Source organism: Zosterops lateralis (assembly GCF_965231275.1).
Source record: "Zosterops lateralis genome assembly, chromosome: 5".
Taxonomy (NCBI): domain Eukaryota; kingdom Metazoa; phylum Chordata; class Aves; order Passeriformes; family Zosteropidae; genus Zosterops; species Zosterops lateralis.
In genome coordinates, this window is record NC_139766.1 from 24,087,767 (window position 1) to 24,110,482 (window position 22,716).

Below are 22,716 nucleotides of genomic sequence, written 5' to 3' on the forward strand. Positions count from 1 at the left end.
CGCCAGCTTCCCTGTGAGTAAGTTGTCACATAGATTTGTAAGCAATTCCCATCTTCTAACAAATCACCTACATAAGTGTGGGGTTCAACATAATTTCCTCTTACTCCCTGTGCTGTGGCTGAAGATGCCTAGTTTGCCTAGTTGTCCATCATTCTCAACTTCGTTTTGAATAACAGTACCTCACATTCCCTGAGCAGCCACTTGCTGTAGAAGTGAGCATTATCATGGAACAGTGTCACTTGTCTCTCTGAGCAGTACTGTCACACAAGAAGAGAGCCAAGGACAGCTTGAAATCCCTCAGCTGCAGAGTGATGGAACAGAAAACAACATGAAATTTCCAGACCCACAAAGAGATGACATGTTAGCCAGAAGAACCAGAACTTTTCTTAAACAGCCTGGGCCCAGTGTTAAACAGTTCCTTCCCATGCCATTTTCAAAGCAGCAGAATAAGCAGGGCACAGCTACAGAACTTGAAAAGAAAACCACGAGGTAAGAAAGTTGTGTTTTTCTTTGTCCCTTTTAGCTAGCCCTGTGGGATGTTTGTCAAGATCTCTGTATCAGGAAATTTGCTGGTGGCCCAGTAGTGGTTATTTTCATACTTGTCCTCGGTTCTCTGCTAATTCTTTCTGCTCAATAGAAGGCAGTAGAAGGTTTCTGGCCCTTTTAGAAGAGCCATGTGGAGTCTCAGAGCACAGCTCTACCAGATGCAAAATTCCAACAACATGCGGAAACAGATCTATGTAGCAATTACATTTGCATTGTATTTGCAGAGGTTTCTGGTTAAATATGTGGTAATCATTATAAATGTTTCCAGCTAGAAATGAAGATGCTAGATGTAGTAGGTTAGATGATTGTCTATGGCTTAACTAGTGCCAGTGACTTCCTAACAGGAAATGTAGAGATCCTTAGATCTTCCTGATTGTGCTCAGTGTCTTTCTACACAACTTTGTTCAGATATTTGAGGCTGTGTGTATGTTGAAGCCTTTGAAGAGAGTTATCATTTGGTGGTTGAGCCACATGCAAGCAAAAATGGCAAGGTTCTTACTCATCAGCTTCTTCAGAGTACTTGAGGAGAAGGATATGTATGCAACTGTACAGACATGGATGAAAAACTAGCTTACATCATCTCAGCCAGGAGAAAACAAACCTGTCATCTACCATAGAGTTCAACAGTGGCTGGGTGTTGAAAAGACTTAATACTTTAATTTTCAATGGTGTTCCAGACAGTTTATTTTCTGACTTAAAAGAATGGTACAAGCATTTGACTCCTAAAATTACGGGTTTTGCTCCTGTCTCACTTAGCTTGTTCTGTGTCAGCCACTTGGGTTTGTAGGGGCTGGTTTTTTGTTTACTGATAGTTATGCTTTTCATTATGTATGTGTTATTTTTGAAATGTTGCTTAATCCATCCCTTTGCACTACTACCTTTGGCCCACTCAGGCCTGAAAAATGTCCACAAGGCTACACTAATACCTCTGGAAAACCTGCAATAGAACCATCTCAAGAACAGCGGCAAGGGGAGGAGGACAGTCTCCCACTCAGAGGACAAGATGAGATTATTAGCAGTGTCCAAGTGGCTGAAGATGGCCACAATGAAGTCCACCCTGGTCAAACATCTAAGCTTCAGGAGGTTCCTGAGGAAACCAAAATGGAAACACTTTCATCCAAGGATGAGCATCTGCAAACGTGAGCTTTCTGGTGTGAATCACGCAGCTTGTACACCCCTGTGTGCACACTTCAGAGTTCAGATTGTGCATTGCCTGGTGTGTTTTCAGTCCAGACTAAAACACTGTACTGTATGCCAGTAATACACATTTTAGAAACTAAAAGAACAGTTGTGTAATGCATTTTATTTTGAATTTTAAAAATATTTAATTGAAAGGGATGTTTGATTACAGATATATGTTCAATTGCAAGAAAAGTTTATGAAGAGGAGATGCTAAAATGGACTTTGCTCATTGAGAGATGCTTATTCTATTTCTCCCATGATTAGAAATGTTGTGGTATTGACTTTTCCACTTGATGCTCTTTTATGATAAATCACACATATACATATGTGGTTTGCATAGCTCTAAACAAGACTGTAACTTTAGTGAATGCTGCTGGTTTGTGTATTATTGGCAACTTTTTTCAGCAATGCTCCCCAACCCTGAGGAAGGAAAACCAAAACCAACTAAAAAAAAAAAAAAAAAAAGCAACCAAAAAGCAAACAAAACAATAAAAAACTTCAAACCAGCCAATCAACCAACCAAAAAAACAAAACAAAACAAAAAAAAACCAAAGCAAACTAAAGAAAAAACAAAACAAACGAAAAACCCAAAACCAACAAAAACAAACAAACAAAAAACCCCTCCAAACTAAAAAAATCAAAGTAAAAAAATATATCCCCAAAAACAATAAGAAAAAGGAAACCCTGTGACTCGCTTTCTGACTATAATATTTGTCTCTTTCATGCTTCAGTAACAGTGGTACTAAGCACTGCTGTGGAATGTAACTGTTAAGTTTTGTCTCCATTCATTGCATGTATAGCACGATGTAAATGCTAAGACATTGTCTATTTTTAATAACTATTTTCTACACATATTTTAGGTATACTTCAGCAGATTTTTATAATGTGGGGCATAAGTATGTGTTTAAGGAGGGATGGGTGGTGTTCTCATGTAGTTTGACCTCTGGATGATCAGGTAAGTCTTGCTTGATGAATGCATAATCCCTGAACAGTATGGTTCTATTTTGGTCAGCTTTACTAATAGAAGTGACAGTTGTGCAAATAATATGGGTCCAGTTGCAATTACTACTTAATGTATTTATCCACAATCTAATTTTATATTTGGTCTTGTAGATTCGGCCCCAGAACTGCTGTGTCTGATGACGCAGAGTAAGTTGTCTTGTGTTCACAAGATTCTGTTTTAAACAACTTACACTGCATGCTTTCCCATCTCTCTACTAATTTAAAATGCAGTTGATGCATCATTATTATTTTGCAGCGGTTTGGCAAATAAATTTTTCAGACAGCACTGAAAAATGGAATGCAATATGGCTTACATTGAAGTTCAAAATAATTTCTATATAAAAGCCCATAAAAACTAAGTGTAATACTAATGTCCAGTTGTTGCTTAAAGTATTGCTTCCTCTTTTTTTCTTTTATTTTGCCTTGATTTTCTTCTGAATTTCCATTGCCTCTAATCAGCTACAGGTAAAGAGAGTTGGGTTGAATCTGGGTGTTGAAGAAAAAATTGAAATATAAAAAGGAACAGGAATAAATAAATAAATCCCAAAGCAAAATAATATCACTGTGATCTTCAGAATAATAACCAGGAAGATACATTTTTGGCTGAGCCTTTATTCTCTTTTAAAAACTTTATATTCAGTCCCTTCCAGGTTAGGTTTAATTTAATAATGTACTAAATTTCAATTTTTAAGCTCTTCACCTCCATGCATCACTTTTCCTAGAAGGAGTAGAATTCACATTTATTACACTCAAAAATTTTAATTGTTTATGTATACATACAAACTTTAGTACAAATAGTATGCAATGTCATTTGAAAAGCTCTTTGGAAGTATTAGCTATTTAGAAGAGAAATAGTTGGGAACTACTCACGTAATAATATCCTTAATGTCCTTCCGTTCACAGAAATGCACATGACCTTCTCTGTCTCCCAGATTAAATCCCAAAATAGAAACAGTATGGAGAGTTGGGGTGATTTTATAATGAGTATACACAGAGACTCCTGTGCAATTTTCACCCTTTCCTCTAATGATAAAGCTTAGAATCATGGACTGAGTGTTCTTTACGAGTTCTGTAATACCTTTATGCTGATCAAAGCCTCTGTTCTCTGACTACAGAGCAAACATGATCATCTTGAAGCAGAAGGAATCTGTCAGGTCAAGTTAAGAGATGAGATAAAAAGAACAATATAATATAGAAGTGCTATACTTAACAATGGGGACATTCCACATAAGCCTACTTATATGATTGATTTTTTTAATCTATGCATGTCTGTATGAAATACAGTCATGAGAGAAGGTACATGGAGATGCCTTCAAAGAGGTGTTGCAATGGGCTTGGTGGCATAATGTGAGAGTAGCAACAATCAATAAATCATATTGCTTATTCCATACTGATTCCGATTTTGTTTTAAAAAGCAAAACAATTAATGTTCAAACCTCATTGTCATCCTTTCCAGATGTGCTACAGTTTACAGAGCAACTATTTTCCTATATTGTCTTTTAAGTTCTTATAAAAGTAAGACTGTATTTTCCCTTCTGAAGACAAAGTATTTATGAAGACTCTAATAAAACTTGGCTTTTAAGTAGGAAAAATAAATTGAACTGACATTTAAAATACTTTTAAAATGTTTGTCAAGTTCCCATTGAAAACTGTAACTTGAATTCAGTCTTAGACTAGATGCTCTTTATTCTAGCCGCAAAACTAAGGACCCTTTTATTTAGACTGTCAAAGTTCCCTTTGCTAGTTAGAGGAAAACTAGATATTGTCATTAGCCCTGGTCTGTCTCAGGGTCCAGAAAAGGTAATACCTAGTGTGTTGCTGCTGATCAGGCCCATTCCCATCTCCCAAAGAGGGAGGGAGGGAATTCTGGTGGTACTGTGATAATCCAGTGTGAGTTTAGGCTCACAGTGAGCTGAGATTTTTGAGTATTTCTTTACTACAGTCTGATCTTGAGCCAGTCTGTCCCTTTTTATGTTTTGTTGGAGTTTCTTAAGTCTTAGTATGACTGTAAAATGGTAATGCGGCCACATAATAAATGCCTTACATAAGGATTGTTAGCATATTCTCATAAAAAGGTTTTTACCTTATCTCTCACTTTTAAATTAATGAATCTAAACACTGAAGTCCTTCCAAATTTTTTTAATCCAAAATTTATGTAGACCTGTTAAAAAAGAAATTGCTTCATGATATCGCTGACAAGAACAACTGTAATTTGTGATAACAAAGCAGTGTAGCTTGAAAATCCTAGCATCCCAAGTACACTGTTGTATCTGCACAGTGCTTTTTCCCAGGTCATTGTTAGAATGACAGGTCTGGTACACTGGTCAGCAGAAAGGCCTCTTGCTTCAGGACAGAGTTTGTATACAACCTCTGGAGCTGTGCTAATGGCAGAAAGATAATGAACTTGAATTTGGTGCAGTTACATATTCCCTGTCTACTTGTGTGCTATATGCCTGCTGGCCCAGCATGTGCTTGAAGGAAGGAGTAAATCTAGTTCTGTTCATGGAGGTGTTAGTGATTGTCTGGAGCCATTGGTAGATTATACAAGACAGAAGTAGGACAAAATTATGTAAGACTCATAGTGAAAAGTGTCTTTTGTTAGAAGCTCAGAGTTTAGGCCTTTTTGATTCTTCTCTAAGGATGAACTTGTCAGGCAGAGAAGCTGATGTAGACCTTTCAGTTGGCCTTGTCCCTGTACTCAGGAAAGGTTTTTCTCCTTAATGATTACTACATGTTGGTCAGAGTGGAGTACAGTGCTTTGAGATGGAACTCCTTCAGATTGCTGTCTTGGGAAGATACTGGTATGGAAAAACATGTTGCTGCAGGGTTGAAGTTTGAATCTACCCAGTTGTTTATCCATGACAATGAAGGCCCAGCAGCAGGAGGTGACTGGTGGAGTAGAAGGTGCATCTGGGCTTGTAGTGTATTTTGAGCTTGACTCCTGGCCAAGGCTAAAGCCCTTTTCACAGAACCATTTTTACTGCACTGTTAATAGTTATAAAACCTGTCGCTGGCTTTCTGCACCCTATGAGACCTGCATGAATTCAGGGAACATACATTAGACTTACATTAGGGAATGTAGGTACTCCTGCTAGAAAGTCAAGATTCTTCCATCCCAAATGGCAGAGAGTGTGTACTCATGCATTCTACTAGGACCAGAAACCACCATTTGAGGTCTTACCTTTTCTCCTACTGTATGTGAATGAAAAATTCTTTGGACATGAGGAAAGAGTACAAGAGAGGAGCTACACAACCAGTTTGACCCAATAGTCACAAGGTATCTAATACTGAACACTAAAGGCTTTCCTAGTGTGAATTGCAAAAGCTCATAAACTGGAATAAACCAAGAGTGGCTAAATAAGGAGTGACTTTATTGCAAGTTATGCATCTCTTAACCTTCCTCACCAGTCTGCCAAATATGACTGATATTTAAGTTTTAAAAAACAACAACACTTGCCATCTCTTAAGATTCTGTGACTTAGGAGTGTTCCAATCCAATCCTGAACAATGCAGCTGTTAAACTACCCACAGAAAAACCCAAATTAGTGTAACCCTCAGCACTCTGTTTAAGGGATGAAGCACAGTAATATGTTAACTTCACTGTTCATGCTTAAAGGCAATAGGATGTTTATTCTGTTCTTCATTTCTGGATAAATACCTGCTTAGCAGGATGGAATCTGTGCATGTCCTTTTCCATACACTGTCCAGACCTTTCAAGTTTTCCCTTGAGAGTGGCATTCCTGTCTGCTTGCCTGAATATAAATGCTGGCTCCTAAATATATGCAGAGCTTTCCATGACTATTCACTTTGATTACTGTGGACGCAGTTGCCTACAATTTTATCTTCACTGGGTGCTTCTCCTGCTAGTTGGCTATTGGCTTACGTAAAGCTGCAGGTGATCATTTGAGGACGGGCTGTGAAATCACTTCATGTGGAATTGCATGGCTTTCTTTTAAGTTTCCTTTTGCTTTGAATGGCACAATTGAGGTCATGTTTTACTAATAATAGGTAGTAGAGGTGGAGCAGTAAGCATGTTATCTTTGTGTGAGGATCTTTATATAATATAAAGAGATTTATAACATCAAACCATTTTTTTTTCCTTTAACCTTTCCTAAAGGTCAGACATAAATAGAAAAAAACTTTTTTGTTGTTCTGGACGTCATCTTTTCCTTGCTAGGTTAGCTGTATTAATAAGTTGGTGCTGGTAGCATTGGATTTCTTCAAGACAGGGAGGGAAGGACAGGGGAGAGGAGAAAGTACCATGTAGTTTGTACTGAGCCTACTTCTCTGGGTTTGTAGCAATAGCATTTAGCTAGCCATGCTGCCCTTGATGGATTTGTCAAGCCTTCTTTTACCCTGAAATAGAAACTTCTGTCTGTGGTGTTAATCGAAGTGATCTTGAAAACCCATTGGATACAAATCTTCAGAAACTAAAATGTCCTGAGTGAGACAATAAGATCTATTGATGGAAGTGTAAAGTTAGTAGTGCTTCTTAGTGAGAGAAAAACTGGTGGTCGACTAACAGTGTGGTTGACTATGGGAAGTGGAGTGTAATGCCTGAAGTACTGTGTGGGAGCCATAGGAATGCTAACAAGCCTGTCTTGGCGACTGCTGCTTTTGGGAGCTTTGTAATGGAGCAGTGTCTGATTCTGCTGTAGCACCCTCATGTGGCTTCAGCTCTTACAAGCTGAAGGAATATAAACCTCGAATTAAGACTGGGCCTGTTGTTATTTTCCCCTTGTTTAGGAGTGTGAGTATGTTTGACATGAGATGTGAAGAAGAAGCTGTGGCTCAGCCTCATAGCAAAGCTCGCCATGAGAAGCTGCAGAATATACACAACCAGCTGAAAGAGGACGAGACCAGATGGCAAGATGTGAGTATACAACATGTGTGCAATGCTGGCAGGCACTGAGGCCAGCTAGCTAGGCAAAAACAGGACAACCTGCTAAATCTGCACTTGCTCTCAAGTGCTTTAAATAATCAGGAGAGCTTTTATTTCCTCAGTGGATTGTTGCTAAAAGCATAGAACTTCATAATTTGATGTAAATCAAAGAATACAATATCTTCCAGTCCCTCTGATCACCAGGTATTTTACTTTTTAAAAAAATATGTAAAGAAACTGTGATTAGGTAAAAAAAATGGTAGAACAACTTCTAACTGCTGACTTCTCTAACTTTTCTAATTAGTAAATGTCCAAAGTGACAAAATACAAGACTAAGTAGGACAAGGAATAAATAGGTCAGCCTTTTCTTTAGTAAATTTGCATAGATACAGAAAATGTTAAATGTTTTCCATCTCATCCAAGCAAACAAATGGCACTTCATGTTAGCTACACCCTGCTTGGTTTACAAGGCCTTTCCAAACCCTCTTTCCTTGATGTATTTTGTGTTAGCTGTCCAGGCATTTGGCATTGTCTGCAGCAAATTAGCAAGGACAGAAAAACATGATCTGCAAGTAAGTTTTAGTTTCAGTTCTGTTCATTCCTAAAGACTGATTTTAAATGAGGAATTTGGGATTTTTTTTTTAATTTAAAAAAACCCAAAACACAATAAAACACATCTCTTCAAGTATGGTAGTTTCTCAGTACAGGGAAAGCTGCTGTGAAACACCTCAGAGAAGTTTTTGGTAGAAAATTTAGGGAAAAGTTAAAAACAAATTGTATATGCAGCTAAGAAATGACTTTTTATAGTAGAACAAGGAAGGACTTGAGCTGAAAGGTCTTTATGTGTGGGAAGCCATCATTTCCCAGCAGAGATAAGAATAAATCCAAAAGCATTTAAGAAGTTTTGGAACTATGCTTTGAATTGAAAATCCTCTGAGCTAAAGTTCCTACATTTTCCAGGCCCTCAGCACCTTCTACCATGAACTAAAAGTTCTGAAGAGGTACTGAAAATGCCTTTATTAGAATGTCCTTGGCATTCTGAGGGCTTTATAGAGACATGTGTCATGGTCTGATATTTTAGATGCCTATGCTATAAATTTGCCAACAGTTAGCAGTTTCATGGCTTTTTAAAATTATTGTTATTCTAAAGCATCAGAACTGGAAAAGATAAAGATATCTGGTTTTTAATTATGAAAAGAGGAGGAAGGCTTATGTTAGAAAATTTGCTAATGAAAAACTAATTTCCAAACAATAGACAATAGTGGAAGTAGCTGAATAAAGAAATGCTTTGGTACTTCAATGAGAATAATTAGTAACTGAGGAAAATGATAGGCCTATGTTTCATGAAGGGGATTATAGACTGATATATGTAGATCATGTGAAGAAGTACTTGAATGAACATTCCCTTAAGTGAAACATCAATAATTTGTGGTTTTAAGCTAAATTAGAAGTGATAAATTTTTTTCCTGATTTTAATAAAATAAGTTATGTTTGCAGTACCTTCTGCTGTTTACGAGTAAAAGTGCAATTAAAATATTTGGGAAACCATGTAATTAATGAAATAGCCTTTGAATTAAGTATGTGTTATGAATATCTGGGTTTTATTAAAACCAAAATTTGTTAGCGTGCATGAAATATAATCTGTATACTAAACTCCTGATGTTGAAAAGTTAATGGCAAATGTTCCATTGCAGTTTCCTAGGAAGTTATTTTTCTTTGCAGAACTTCTGCAGTGGTTACTTTTTACATGTAAAATTTTGTTCCTTTGCTAGTTGACTGCAAAGAAATTTAACAGTTTAGAAAACTTCCTTACTGTAATATTTGTACTGTGAAAAATATCTTGCTTCTGTATCCTACAGGATTTGTGGATGCATAAAGGATGCAAGATATCACAGGGGCCCATAACAGGTACCTCCTGTGACTCTCTGCTTTAGTGTCAGGCTAGTTTTTCAGAAAAGGCGGAGAACCAGATTCAGTCAATCTTTGCACAATTCCAGGCAGGCAGATGCCAAAAAGACTGAGATTGTTACTTCAACAAGGACATCTCTATATAGCTGGATACAAACCATAGGCTTTTTACTCTGTCATCTCCCACACCAGCCAGGTATGAGCCACATTACTCCCTAACCTTTCTTGCTTACATCTGGATCCAAAATGCTGCAGGGTAGCCGTGATGAAGAATTTAAATTTGGGGGCTGCACTGGATTTTCTATCATAAAACCTAACATCATGGATCAACCAGGTTTGCATATAGCTGACTGATAGCATGGGCAAAGTATGGAACTATCAGCTCTCCAAGGCAGACTATCAGTGCAGCTGTAGCTCATGGTAAAACAATATCTATTCTTCCAATGAACCCCTGCTTCCCATATATCTGATTATTAAAATTCTTCACCAAACATAATTTTTTAACTTAATCTTTCTGGGGAATTGGATTTTGTCCCTAGTGTTGGCCCAAGTGAAAATGAGTGTCCTTACTGGTTCTTTTAGGCCAAATTTCCTGCCAAAAGCAAAGTAAGCATTGGAGCTATGAAATCCTTACTGTATCCTGCTATTAGCAGAAAATTGAGACAGTGTCTTCGTTTATGGCATGATCTCCTTTTGTCATTTAAATAAACAACTCTGCCTGCAGGTGATGGGAACCTAGTCGACAGGCAAGAACAAGTATTGCAACTGGCTGATTGAGTTGGCTGTTACCTGCAGCCACATTTTAGTTATTTGCAACTCAGCATTCAGGTGCCTTCCTTTTCTCACAGGACCTGGCTCGGTGGAAGAGTCGTCGAAGGAGCGCTTCACAGGATTTGATTAAAAAGGAAGCTGAGAGAAAGAAAATGGAGAGGTTATTGGCTGGAGATGGAACAAATGAGCGCAGGAAAAGCATCAAAACCTACCGAGAAATCGTGGAGGAGAAGTATGTTGTTTTCCTGGCATGTAGTTGCATGTGAAAATGCATGTGTGCTTCATAGGTGATAGGTAACTGTGGGCAGGCATGCCTGCAAGTCTGAGTGAGGGAGAGGGGAGGATATTGATGGAGAAGAGGAAATGGGTGTGATTTCCCATGTTAATGCAATGGTTTCTCCTGTGTTGTCTTCCTTGCAGAGAGAGAAGGGAGCGGGAGCTCCATGAGGCATACAAGAATGCAAAGACACAGGAGGAGGCTGAGAGCATCCTCCAGCAGTACACTGAGAGATTCACTATCAGTGAAGCTGTCCTTGAGCGTTTGCAGATGCCAAAAATTCTGGAAAGAAGCCATTCAGTGGAACCAAATTCCCCACTGACAGACCCAAATCCTCTGAGATATTTAAGGCAACAGTCACTTCCTGCTCCAAAATTCACTGCCACAATTGAAGCAACCATTGTTCCCACCACTGAACTAGAGCCCAGCAGTTCAACAGGACGCACATCTCCCAGCAAAAATGTCTCCAAGGCTGTGCCTATGCTGACACCCAAGCCTTACTCACAACCCAGAAATACACAGGAAGTTTTAAAGAACTTTAAGGTAGGATACATCACATGCCCCAAAGTCAACCAGGAGACAAAGAGATCTTGATTAAGTCATCTGAACATATAAATGTTTAATGCAATTATGTAGAAAATGATGGCAGCGTTCTGATATTATAAAATTCAGCTTCATGCTCCGTGCTGCCCAATTTAGTGGTTTCTTCATGTTCACCACTCTTCTTGGAATCTTGACCTCTTCAGACTGAAATATTTGCACTGGTCATTTTTCCTCAAACTAAGTTTGTTTGGGGAAAGAGGGAATTTAAGAGAAAAACAAGGTATTTCCTCGGAAAGATTTTAGAAGAGAATATGTGGTCATGTTTTATATTTTTGAACAAAATGGAAGGTGCAGGTAGTGTGGAGGCCCTGACTTTTGAAGCAAGACCTGAACTGACTTTTGTGTCAGGGGTTTTATTTTTTGCCGTACCCAAACAAGTGTGTCTCTACACCATCGGAGCCAAGAGCCAGCTTGCCCAAAGATATACTCTGTCTTAAAAACGCTTCTCACCAAGGATGAATGGGGAAAGCTGGTTCACAGGCATAAAGAGAGGATTTAGGTTGTGCACGGAGGTTCAGTAAAACAGGTTGGTACTGGGGTAGCAGAGTAACTGAAGATTGATGCTGAGAGAGGGAGAGTGGCTTCACTGGATTGCAAGAACTGTGCAAAGATTATGGGAGTGAAAGAAGTAAGAGAACTTGGATGAAAGCAGGGCTGCTGGGAATAAGTTAGCTATGAGATTTGTGGGAGAAGAGGATAGGAGAACAATAGGAGACAATATTCTGAAACCATAATATGAAATCTGAGGCGCGTATCTTTCGACTGGCTGGTTGCGGAGAATGGGAGTAAGATACTGCACCAATGATGGGAAAAGCAAGGAACTGGGATGTATTAACAAAACAGACCAGAGTAAGTCAAGCTTGAAAACACCTGCTGTTCACAGTGCCTGTACCAAAACAGGAGCTTACACAAATCTCATAGTAGTCATGTTGTGAGCAGTGTGAAGCCTACTGGCATGGGTGTCCCTAGCCTCCAGAGTTTGGGTTCCTGTCTGTCTGCCATTGCTCATACTTTGCAAGTAGCACTCAAGGGTCCCTGAAGCCCTTCTGATATCCCAGTAGCACTGCTACCATATATATTCAGGTTGTTTACTTTCTAAAAAATAAGTCAGCTGATTACAGTGAGTGAAAAAAGTATGTTGTGATGTATAATTTATTGAAGTCTGTCCCAGCTCTTGCGGAAACCACACCCCAGCATGTTTCCTAGTTGAAACATGAAACTGATAATTCCTGTTTCTCCTATACCTCAGTTGGTATGCTCCAAGTTTCCTTTTTAGATATCAGTGACTCATGGATCTTTGGGTTTTTTCTGATCCTTGACACTTTTTTCATCAGAGGACCAAGATATGTGTGTGTATTGCCATAATGTTATTGCAAATATAATTCACATATGTGGGAAGAAACTAACTCATGAAGGCTCCTACACCCCACGAGCCACCACAAAAGAAATTTGTCTCAATCTTGTTCACATGATGTGAAAATTGTGATTTTTCTCAGTAGGAATTATTCCCTAGCACGTGTAGCTGTAGCATTATTTTCCCTTGAAACACCGGTCTGTCAATGATTCTGAGCCCTGGTGACAATGTGTTGACTTCCTCCAGATCAGAAGGAAAGGAGTATGTTTGTTTAACTCGGCAGCCAGGGCATCTGTCCTGCTCATTCGTACATTTGGTTTTCCTCCTTAATATAAATAGAGAAATGTCTTAGTCTAAACATTAGAGACACTGAACTGGATGGTGCGGCCTGCCAGTGTTTTCCTGGCCTTTTTATTTTTGAGATCTTTCTTAACCTGCCTCTCTAGCAGATAATCCAGCACACAGTCCCAGAAGACTTGGGGCTCAGTTCCTGCTCACACTTGTGTTTGGGAATAAACCCTAAGAGAGGTACTGTGTTAAGTGGATGATGTCAGTATAGAAAGGGAGGGAACATTTTCATCTGCAAACCATTCAGACAGAGTGAAACAGGTGGTGGAGCTGGTTGTGCAAGGGCTAACTGCCTCCACCTTCGTGCACATCTGGCAGAGCTAAGGGTGCCCAACACTTCAGAGATGGCCTCTTAGTTGGTCATGCTCATAAAGAACAAGCCTCTGGATGCACAAGTACAAGAAGTCACTGGAAGGCTCAGCTTGGAACTGATGATATGTACTAAGTTGGAGTGCCACTCTTGAGGTATCCAAGCTGTTCACTCGATAAGTAAGGAAGGATCTCTGCACATAGTAGCAAAGCCCTGCTTACTCCTCACGCCTGCTGACAAGCCTGTAAACAGCTGTGCTGTGGCCAGGCAGGAGCAATGTGGTTGTACTGAGACCTGGTCCTCTCCTGGTCTCTCTCCACCTAGGCTCTCTTAAGGTGAATGGCCAGTGAGTTCTTTGTAGCAAGACTTCTCCTGTATGCTTCCACAAAGAGCCCTTCAAACTGAAGGGAGTCTTTACATGCCACCTCCATTCAGAAATTCCAGTGTAAAAGTACCAAGAAGTTGTATCAGTGCAGAGGAAGAAGCCAAGCATATTTTATATTTTCTTCTTGGCTTAAAGGTTCCTTAGCAGGAATATATGGCCACCAAAGAGCTAGCTTGACCCTGAGAAAAAAGGTAAACTGTTTCCCCACTCTCCTTTTCAAGGAGATTGCCTAAAGTAATTTTTTGGGAAAGCACCTAATCTATTTGATTGCCTTATGGAGAGGGTGGAATGGCCAGTTTTATTTGCTGGTGCCTTCATTCCCTGTTACGAACAATAAAAAAACAAGTAGATGAACTCTGCTGCTCCTGTCCCTTCAAAGTCCACAAAACAGTGCTTCAAAAAAGCAGACTGATAATACTGTGGTGAAGTCATTGAGGTACATAAGCAGTTCATCAGCATAATTAGTCGTGGAGAACCTGCTTTGCTCATGCTTAAGGCAGTGCAAAATCCAGCAGTTTTGGTCTAAATTTAACATAAAAAATGATTTTTTTAAAACATCCTTTGATCTGTGATGCACACAAAGGGTGTCTGTATGTTACTGGGAGAACGGAATGTGGGAAACCAGGAAATCCAGAAAAATTATTTCCTTGTGTCTGTATTTTGTTTATGAGCCCCCTAGGGTCATAAGGTCTTCTTCTGTTTTGGCCTGTTAAATGAAATATGTGCTTGGCTTCATCCTTCACTGATAACACAGACTGTGTTAATTATTGTAGTATCATGTTGAACTCCTAATTTCCTAAATTCTTTTGAATGCTACTTGTCTCAGCATAATTATTTAACTGTATTCTGCAGGTAGATGGAAAAGTCAGCATGAATGGAGAAAATGTCAACGGCATGGAAGAAAAGGATAAAGAATGTACAACAGTAATATTTACTCCTTCACCAACCAGATCTCTGAAATTTGATGGAGTAGCCAGAGGGGACAAGCCCCCAGTAGAGTTGAAGAAGGACCCCCCAAGTGTTGAGCTCAGTTTACAGAGGCCTGCCACTCAGAGTGTGCACAAAGAGCCAACAGTAAGACCAACACGAACAAACCAGCCTTATTTTCTTTGCCAATTTTCTGTCTCATGATGTGTTTAATCACTAACTAATGATACCCAAGTGCCTATGTTTGCCTTATTTCAAAAGGGGTGTGCCCAAACCAGGAAAAAAACTATAAACAAAACCCCAAATCCTTTGTAAATTAAAGGCTTCTTCCTTTTGTATGTGGGTAGAGAAATAGGAGGGTAAGATTGAAAAAACCTTTTGCAGCCACTGGGGGTTTTGGAGGAATTTTTTTGTTTGTTTTGTTTTGTTTTGGGGTTTTTTTTTTTTTTTTGGTGGGTTTTTTTGTTTGGTTGGTTGGTTTGGTTTTTTGTGGGTTTTTTTGTCTTTTTCTTTTTTGTTGTTGTTTTGGGGTTTTTTTCCCAGATGTCATGCAGCTGATAAGCATGCTTTAAATGTGCTGGGCCAGGGAGAAATTGATTCAGTGTCCCAGCCATTGTACAGGTTTATTCAGCACTTCTCCTGATGTAAGCTGATTAGATCAGCAACATAATTGGACTGTGTGAACCATTATAATTAGTCTCAGTTTTCAGTTTTCAAAAGAGGATGTGGATGTGCTGGCAGTTTTGAACATTTGGTTTTCATTCCCCTCTCAGAAAAGGGGATAAGCTATTGAAATGCTCAGAGGGGCCAATATGCTTCTTAACTGCCTTATCAGAGAAACAAATTAATTTTACCTTTTCATCTTTCTCTCCTCCTCTTCCCCAGAGAAAAAGGCAGGAGTAAAACTAGAGCATATCACAGCAGGCATCTAGATGCTACAAAACTGTAATAAAAGTAGATAGTAAAAACAAAACAAGAAATGAGGAGAGGATTGTGAAGAGAGCATGTAAAAGGGCTGCAAGCAAGTGACAGGAGAGGGAATTCTCACCATTTTCTTTTTGTGTAACAACAAAGAGAATTGGAGATGTGGTGAGAGTTGGAGTATGATAATTTTTTCTTTCATCTCAGATTTCATCCAAGCATTGGCCAGATGGATAACAGGGAGCAGGCAGAGATCTGTCCTGGGGCTTGATGGCTCATTCATGAGAAAGTGTTTGTGTTTTACTCCCCTGCTTAATGCCAGTCTCTAGCTATGGACAACCAAACCATGGAGCCTGCAGCAATCATGGGAACTAGGGTTTGCCATGAGCACAGACTTGATCCTGTCAGAGTGAACTGGTATTGAGTCAAAAGTGAATGATTTGCAGGCAAAGCAAAGCTGAGGCTGCTCCTGTCACAGCAATTTGGCTGTGAGAGAAAAGCCAGGTTTATTGCATCTGATAAAGGAGCGGGTAATGGGAGTGTTTGGAGAACAGAGAAGAACCTCAGCTTGCTGAAGATTAGAAGCTCAATGACAATCAGAAAATTAGCCAAGTGAAAGTTTTAACGTCTCCTTTTTTAGGATTTTCAGGCCTAGTTAGGGTTGTGAGGAAACTCAGCAGCAGAAGTCCCTGTTAGTTCTTGAGTGTGCTTGTATCTGTTTGATGTCCTCTCATCCTCCCCTTTCTACACCTTTGAGGATGATATGGCCAGCTGAATGCAAATTTTTCTGTGTCTGGTTTCTCCTTCCAATTCTTAGCTCTTTGGTGATACTGGCAAAGGAGGCAGAAGAGTTTGACTCCTCAGATTCCTTGTGACTCTTGACATTTACAGAATAGCTCCTGGTTTGTAAGCTTGAATTCACTTAAAGATTAAACCTACAAGAGAGAATGAGTGTGCACCAAAATAGTGCTAGTGTCAGAGTGTCTATGCTCTAACTAAAAATTTTGTATCACTAGCCTCACAATTCCATCAGCAATGTGACTGGTTAGTGCAAATCATCGTAATTACTCCTGGCACTTCAGCTTCAAGCAAAAGTATGCATATTAAGCCTGTCAAGGGCCGAGCAAGGAGAGCAGACTGCTTTGAGGGGGATCTTCTGTGGGAAAACAGGTGGAATGCACTGAATGTAATGAGAAAGAAGAGAAGAAAATCTGCATGTGGCTGGAAGGGAATTTGCCAGCCTAAAATAAGATTTCAGGTTCTATTTCTTCTGGATGTTTACTTCTCTTTACCCAGATGCTTCTTTAGTTTTCCATGCCTCAGACTAAGGCATGGGCAGTAACTTAGCTCTTGAGCATACAGGAGAGCCTTGGTTTGTTGATGGAAAGGGCTTAGATGCCAGGTTACAGAGATGGGGCGTGGTACTGATGCTTGGCTTCTTCACTGTGTGTGTTGGGACACAGGCGAGTGCTGCTATAGACAGCATAATGTGGATTTAATTGGTCTGGAGCCTTATCTGCAAGAACTGGGCAGTTACACTGGGCTCACTTCACTCGGCCTTCTCCCTGTACTTATTTTACTTCAGACACCACGATGTCAGCCTCACCTGCAGACCCTGAAAGGCTGAACTGCTCTCTGAAGGATATAATCTCTCCTAGGAAGGTTGAGAACCCAGATTAGGAAAGATAAGATCCTCCTGGGCTTGTCCCACTCCCCATAAAACAAGACCTCTTGCTCAGTAGGATACTGCATCTAGCTGTCCCTGTCAGCACTCCAAAAGAGAAAAAGAAGTTTGATGTTTTGCTCCAGGGATGGGACTTCCAAGCTACACATTCTTAGAAGTAAAGAAGCCTTCTGAAACCTCCTCTGTTACCTCCCACAAGGAGAAAACAGGGCTGTAGATTTTCTCTGAAGCTTAACTCTTCTGACATTCTAGAGGAGGAGGAGAAAATTGCAGAAACAGGCATAAAAAAGCAGCTGAGATGAAGAACTGTCTAGAGTGGAAGAAATTACTGAAGCTTTTTTGCCTCGAGAAAACTTCTACAAATTAAGCACATCTTCAAAGCCATTTCTAAGCTTGCTTTTGGTGTCTTTATTTGTATATTTTATTGATTCAGTTCTTGTTATCTATGTCCTTCCCAGGCTTTGAATAAGATTCACAGGCCTCTGTGAATAAGTTCCTCTGTTAAGAAATGCTGAGTCAGGGGTTTGTTTTTTGCCCCTCTAGTTGCTTGTAGATTTGGGTTGGTTTTGTGTTTTATTCATTCATTTTCTGCTCCAGGTCTCTTTTGTGAAATATATATTTCTTTTCGTATATACCTTACCTATGGCACTCCTGTCCTCCCCTTCTGATTCTTTTCCTGTTCTTTACATGCGCCTTTCTCCTCCTCCATCTCTCATAGGGCTGCTCCCCTGCTGTTTCAGTTCATTTGTCAAATGGATTAGTTCTGTCTTCTCTCAGTCTGGCAGGCTTCCCTTTGAAGTCCCTCCTGTAGTCCTAGTTTGAGTCTGTCTGGCTGCCCTCAGGCACTGTCTGCAGCAGAGGAAGGTGCTGTACAACTGCACTCCAGCAGTGCTTTTGGCCTGAAGTTTAAGTTGCACCATTTAAAACACTAATGCTATTGAGGCTTATGGGGAGCTGCAGGAGGGAAGTGCAGAGATCATTTCCTGTGGGTGGGACCTCAGTGTCAGCTGTCTTTTTAACAAGTGGAGGACCCCACCCATATGTGAATCAAATAATGTTTGGCAGTCAGAGACTGACTGGGAGACATATGTACATCCTGCCTAAATCTACTATGAAATGAGGTGCAAAAAACTGCAGCAGCTGGGCAGGACAACAAAGAAAATATTATCAAAAAATACACTTATATCTCAAGAGTATAGGTAGAATATTGGGTAGAGTGTAGGTAGTGTATAAGTGATTTTACAAGAGACTTACCTTTGCTTCAAGTAGCTTCTGAAATTTTGCCTATGATTAAAGGCCGAAAAAGGATAAACTTGGCCTACAAACAGGAGAAGAATATCCCACTGGTGTTTGTGGAGCAATGTAGTGTTACAAGTGGTGGTAGGTAAAGCATACCTGTACCTCTTAATGCAGTTGGAAAAATTGGGTCACAAGCCCAAAGACTGATCAGTCAGTGGAATACCAGCAATAATGTGAAAATCATCCCCTCATCCTGGTCCTACCTGTCAGCCATTTAGGCTTGTTTTCTTCCCATTATACAGAACAGGGGTGGACACTACAAATGCTGAGAAGTTGTATCCTCTAGCTCTTTGAATCAGAAGTTAGCAAAGTAAGTATTTTATTTTAGAACAGTGTTTATGCAGATTTTAGTGTAGGGGAATTAATTTCTCAGTTAAGTAAATAACATCGCTTTATTTTAACCAATCTTTATGTGAGCACTTAGAAATTATTGGCTTCCTATAGCTCTAGTTATAAATTTGATCAATCAAAAAAAAAATATAGGCAGTAACCTAAAAAAGATCAGGGTGAGGTGGTGGTGGTGGGGAGAGACAGCTTGCTTTTAATTTTTCTCTAGCTAGATTAAACTTGTCCATTTCTAACTCACTGCATGCTTGGCACATAATGCACTTGTTTTCTATATCCAAGTAACACTCTCCTTCATGCTGAAAAATTCACTGGTTGAACTGAGATTAAAGTATAAGCTTTCTTGTGGTTTGAGGATTGTTGGCCAAGCTACAGGAGAGCAGGGCTGAAATCCTGGTTTGTACAGATCTGATAAGACGAGTCTTTGTTCTTTGATTCATTATGAGAAACACTTGTAGAGTAAGTCTGTCTGTTCCAGATTGACAGCTTTGCCTCAAACCACACATGAAAAGATGCATGAAGGGCTGGACTACCTGAAGGGAAAAAGGTGTAGGATGAAAAGTACGAGCAGCAAAGCTTCAAAGCAGCTAGAAGGGAACTGTGCTCAGCATTTGGTTATGAAAATAACATGCCTGTCTCCTGTCCTTCAGACAGCCATGTACTTTTCACAGTCTGTCAGTGAAAGAAGCTAATTTTACACCCCAATTGAGCAGTAATAACTCTAATGACTATCAGGAATACTTCACACTTTCTTGCAATATTTTCAAGAATTTTCTGTGCGTTACTGATTACCCTGATCTTTTGTTGTAAATAGCTGGCCTGAGTATAGCATTATATAGCTGGCAGATGACTTAACCTGTTGAAGAAGTGCTCTGGCTGTAGTACTACATCTGGCATAGCATGCCAGAAACTAAGCTGTGGCAGCCCAAAATTGTGCCATCATTACCACTCATGTCAGCTGCCAACATGAATTCTGATGAGGAAATCTTTGTACAAAAATTTTGAAGTCAACTGTATGTGTAGAATTTGAATCACAGAACTTTTGTGATTTGTCAGACAATTTCTACATGTGGCTATTGATGTTGCAACCAATTTCATTCCTGAATGATTTTACAGAATGTAAATTGTAGTTTTAACCTGATTCATTCTGATATCACTGCATTCTCACTGATTCTAGACAGCTTGTTTTGTCATTCTTTCATAGAAAATCAATAACAATATTTCACATGATTTTATGTGCAAATAGTGTTAACTGATCTATGTTTTGATTTAATTTACAAGAAGGATTAATAAAGTTCTACTGTAACTTCCTTTGGAGTTCGTATTCCTTTAGAAGTTTTGATACTCTGTGTGTTAGCTACTTCTGGTTATTGTATTTTAGGGTTTTATTAAGAGTGTAAAATTCTGCCACAGCAGTAGCCAATATGGCCGTTTCTGGCTTGTATGATCTTAATCAAAGAAATACTTAGACTGATGTCCTAGTTTATGTGATAAAAATCCTGTCTGTCACAAACTGAACTATTTTATTTTATTTTATTTTATATTTTGCAACACTGTATGCTTGTGCTTGTGTGTTTGTTAAATGGATTCTTCGTTTAGCAGAACACCAGTGTTGCTTTGTCCTCTGTACTGATGTTCTCATTACCACAACTGCCATCACAATATTTAACTTTCCATCATGAATTAAGGCTAAGTCATAAGTGGGGAAGCTTACTTTAACTCCTAGGCATCCAGATGCATGGGGTAATAAAAACACCCATCCAAGCAGACAGCTTTCTTCAGTTTTTAGAAGTTTTAATGGGACAGTCTTGACGCCAGCCTGATGTGTAGGCAGAGATAATCACAGCCCCCATGCACTGAGGTTTTTCATACTTCTCTTGAAGGCTTCATTGCCTGTGGTAGTGTTGTGTGACCTTCCCTCACAGGCACCCACAGCAGAGCCCGTGTTTGGAATGACTCTGTTGCCCTGCAGAAAGAGACCTCTGCCCACACAAACACATATGACAGAAGGGTGCTGAGAGGCTACATCAGTCTCTCATCCCAAGGCATGAGAGCTCCTCACAGAGCTGAAGCACCTCAGAAATGTCACTCACTAGGTTACAGAGTCTTTCAGTCAAAATACAGTCCTCTTAGGTGTGATGAAATGTTTGTATGCCTTTTTTTATGTTCAATGATAACCTCATCATTTGATTACAAGTATTTATGAAATGTGAAGTATAATAGTCTGTGGTAGAAAAAATATTTTATCAATTGTATCAGCACACTTAAGAATTTTCTTAAGTGTATCATATACCTGTGGATAAAATACTAGATAATACTACATTAACTTGCTATTATAAATAGAACTAAATTTAGTGGAAATAAGAGAGTTCCCCAGTGAAGTTGACTTAATTTTTTTATAAATTAGTTATTAATCAGTTTTTTATTTTTAGCTGTATGTCACTAACATTTAATTGCCCAGCAGAGGGAGGAGAAAGAGTCAAGTCTCGTGAGCAGGAACAGAACTTCTGCAGCATGCTGTTGGAAAGTCAATTTTCCTGCAGCAAGTAGTAGCTCTTTTTTTCTATAAATAACATTTATGTCTTTACCTGGTTCAAGCTCCTGGATATAGGGTATGAGTAGATTTAGTTATTGTGCTTGTGCATGACAGCACCCTGTTTAGGTTCCTGAGGTAACTCTAGACCCAGAGGTGATACAAGTGCATCGTGTCTGTGCATCATGTGTCACTGCAGCATTCACTGAGCAACAGTGAATTTTAGCCCCTCTGAGAGGCCATTGTGGCTGTGCTCTTTCTCCAGCAGCAGCTGACATCAGCAGTTGACTTTCTTGGGTATAACAGTTTAACATTTTTGTATTGGCCCTGGAAATATAATATTTTATAGCTTTGAAGCCTCTGAGGTTGAAAATGAGGTTTAATGTATTTATTTTTTTCAGTTTTTCAATTTGGATAGTTCCTTTTTGAGAGTGAAAGGTGAATTCCATTGTTTTACAAAAAATAATGTCAATCTAAATATTAGTATTTCAAATCTACAACAATTTCTTTGAGAGACTTGTAGTGTGGACCAGTGGGTGTGGAGCCTCTTGCTTTTCCATGTGAAAACTACCTTGTTTGGGGCAAATCCTGAGCTTTCAATAATAGCCATTTGTTTAGGTTTAACAGAGTTTTGTAGGTTGTAGGATGACATAGAATAATTCAGGTTGTAGATCTCTAGCTGAGTCTGCTGCTCAAAACAGACATGATATCAAAACAGGTTGCTAAGGGCTTGATCATTCAAATCTTGAAAACCTCTGAGGACAGATACGGCATGACCTATCTGGCTAGCCTGTTGCACTGACCTGTCTGTCATGCAGAAAAGAAATACTTATTTTTGCTTTAGGCAAGGCTGGGAAGGATTTCCTGTAGCTCCCCCTGGCTGCTGTTGTTTCAGGAGCTGGAACTGAGGCTGGAGGGAAAATGTTTCTTAGTTGCAGTAGAATTCTGCTGGGGCTTTTGTGATGAAAACTCTTAGTGACACACCAGGCTGGTGTCCAGATGAACTGGAGGAGAGAGACATGGGTTGTATGAAAGAAAAGAGCTACTAAGTGGCAAGAGATAAACTTCTAGAGACAGGACTTCCAAATTTTGGAGCATTTCTCTGGGGCTGGGTTTTAGCCTGTGCCTCATCTCCAGTGACCATCTATCCCTCCTGGGAGTGTGTAAGACATGGGAGAGGTCTATTTCTTCACTCTTGGTATAGATGCATTCACGGGTGGACATGGTAGAGAGGAAACTTTCCATGTTACCTTTTTAGGGACTCTATTTCACTGTCTGCCTCATCCAGTTCAAGAACTTCTTTTAGGCAGGTGGAGATGTGTCTCCATGTCTTGCCTGGGGTAGAGGCTGAGGGTGGCAGAGGTGAGGGTGCCCTGGGAAGTGGCAGCAGTGGCGAGGATGGCAGGCAGCCAGCCCCAGCAAGTGCTGCTGCTTCTAGA

The 22,716-nt window shown here is 39.7% G+C and overlaps 1 protein-coding gene across 3 annotated transcripts in view; it reads left to right on the plus strand.

Moving 5' to 3' along the window:
- LIMCH1 (LIM and calponin homology domains 1) overlaps window positions 1-22,716 on the plus strand; it is a 172,910-nt gene that overhangs the window by 126,156 nt on the left and 24,038 nt on the right. For all 3 annotated transcript variants that reach the window (XM_083860854.1, XM_083860855.1, XM_083860856.1), the window contains 7 exons: window positions 256-489; window positions 1,440-1,685; window positions 2,842-2,877; window positions 7,477-7,603; window positions 10,369-10,523; window positions 10,712-11,111; window positions 14,421-14,642. In XM_083860854.1, the coding sequence (XP_083716980.1) occupies window positions 256-489; window positions 1,440-1,685; window positions 2,842-2,877; window positions 7,477-7,603; window positions 10,369-10,523; window positions 10,712-11,111; window positions 14,421-14,642 (1,420 nt within the window). The remainder of the gene's footprint in view (window positions 1-255; window positions 490-1,439; window positions 1,686-2,841; window positions 2,878-7,476; window positions 7,604-10,368; window positions 10,524-10,711; window positions 11,112-14,420; window positions 14,643-22,716) is intronic.